At 34.4% G+C, this 1,607-nt stretch overlaps 1 protein-coding gene across 1 annotated transcript; it reads right to left on the reverse strand.

The window, feature by feature from the left end:
• Positions 1-652: 652 nt before the first annotated feature.
• Positions 653-1,378, reverse strand: LOC127078604 (secreted RxLR effector protein 161-like). The gene has a single exon (XM_051019044.1). It carries the CDS (start codon positions 1,376-1,378, stop codon positions 653-655), a length of 726 nt encoding a protein of 241 aa, XP_050875001.1.
• Positions 1,379-1,607: the final 229 nt, after the last annotated feature.

Here is a 1,607-nt window from a genome sequence, read left to right on the forward strand (position 1 = left end):
AAAACGTATGGCAGTATCCAAATAAAAAGGAGGAATATATGTGAGTAAAAGTAATAATATAATAAGACAAAAAAAATTAAAGAAGAGAAAGAGAGAAGGAGTGTAGCAGTATATATATGCAGACTGTTGAAAAGATTCATGCGCATGAAAAAATTCAAAGACCAATCGATTGACATAGAGGGACCAATCGATTGGCATAGCTTAAAAACTGATTTTTAAAGAAAAACAATTTGGACCAACCGATTGAAGGTTATAACCAATCGATTGTATGAAGCTTAGGCCAAAAAAAATGAGAAAACAAACATGAGCCAATCGATTGATGGTTTGATGCAATCGATTGTATGAAGCTTTTGTTAAAAAAATTGAGAAAAAAAAGAAAGGACCCGTCGATTGAATGAATGGATCCATCGATTGACATAAAGAAAACAACTACAATAAATAAAAATGTGAAGCATATTATAGCAACAAAAATCACATAAACATTTATTCATCATACATTGTGTCATATACCTAAGATTTTCTGAACAAGAAGAAATCTAATTTCACTAATGGAATATTGAAACTCATGAGAGAATTGAATGAAGAAGAGTGCATGTACCTTGTCAATTTTTGTGAGAGAATTTAGATGGAATTATCGAGGATCTTGATTCGATTAAATGTCACTCTCGCTTAGAATACCAAGATCTCTTCTGATTTTATAAAATGCATCTCTTGCCAATAGTTTAGTAAAGATATCTGCTAGTTGATTTTGGGTATCAATAAAGGAGATTTCAATGTCGCCTTTGAGAACATGATCCTTTAAGAGGTGGTGACGTATACCAATATGCTTGGTTCTTGAATGCATTATAGGATTCTTTGAAATATTGATTGCACTTGTGTTGTCACATTTGATAGAGATGCTTCCTAGATTTACACCATAGTCGAGAAGTTGTTGCTTCAACCAAAGTATTTGTGCACAGTAGCTACCGGTGGCGATATATTCTGCTTCTGTAGTGCTGAGAGCCACACTTGCTTGCTTTTTACATGACCAAGAAACTAGAGAATTTCCAAAAATGTGACATGTTCCATTCGTGCTTTTTCTGTCCGTCTTACATCCTGCATAATCTGCATCAGAGAAACCAACAAGACTACATATACTACCTTTGGGGTACCATAAGCCGACATTGGATGTTCCTTTGAGATACTTCATTATTCTTTTTACAGCTGTGACATGAGATTCCTTTGTACATGCTTGGAATCGAGAACATAAACATACTCTAAACATAATATCAGGTTGACTAGCCGTTAGATATAACAAAGAACCGATCATACCTCGACACTTAGTGATATCAACTGGAGTTCCGGATTTGTCATGATCAAGATATGTCCCCGATCCCATTGGAGTGGCTATATATTTTCAAGCATCCATGTCAAATCTTTTGAGAAGTTCTTTGGAATATTTAGATTGATTGGTGAATACCCCTTCCTTTGTTTGTTTGATGTGCAACCCAAGGAAGTAGTTCAACTTACCCATCATAGACATTTCAAATTCTCCTTGCATGATTGTTGAGAATTCTTCACATAAGGATTCATTTGTGGATCCAAATATGATTTCATCTACATAAATT

This window comes from Lathyrus oleraceus, chromosome 5 (genome assembly GCF_024323335.1).
Source record: "Lathyrus oleraceus cultivar Zhongwan6 chromosome 5, CAAS_Psat_ZW6_1.0, whole genome shotgun sequence".
Lineage (NCBI taxonomy): Eukaryota > Viridiplantae > Streptophyta > Magnoliopsida > Fabales > Fabaceae > Lathyrus > Lathyrus oleraceus.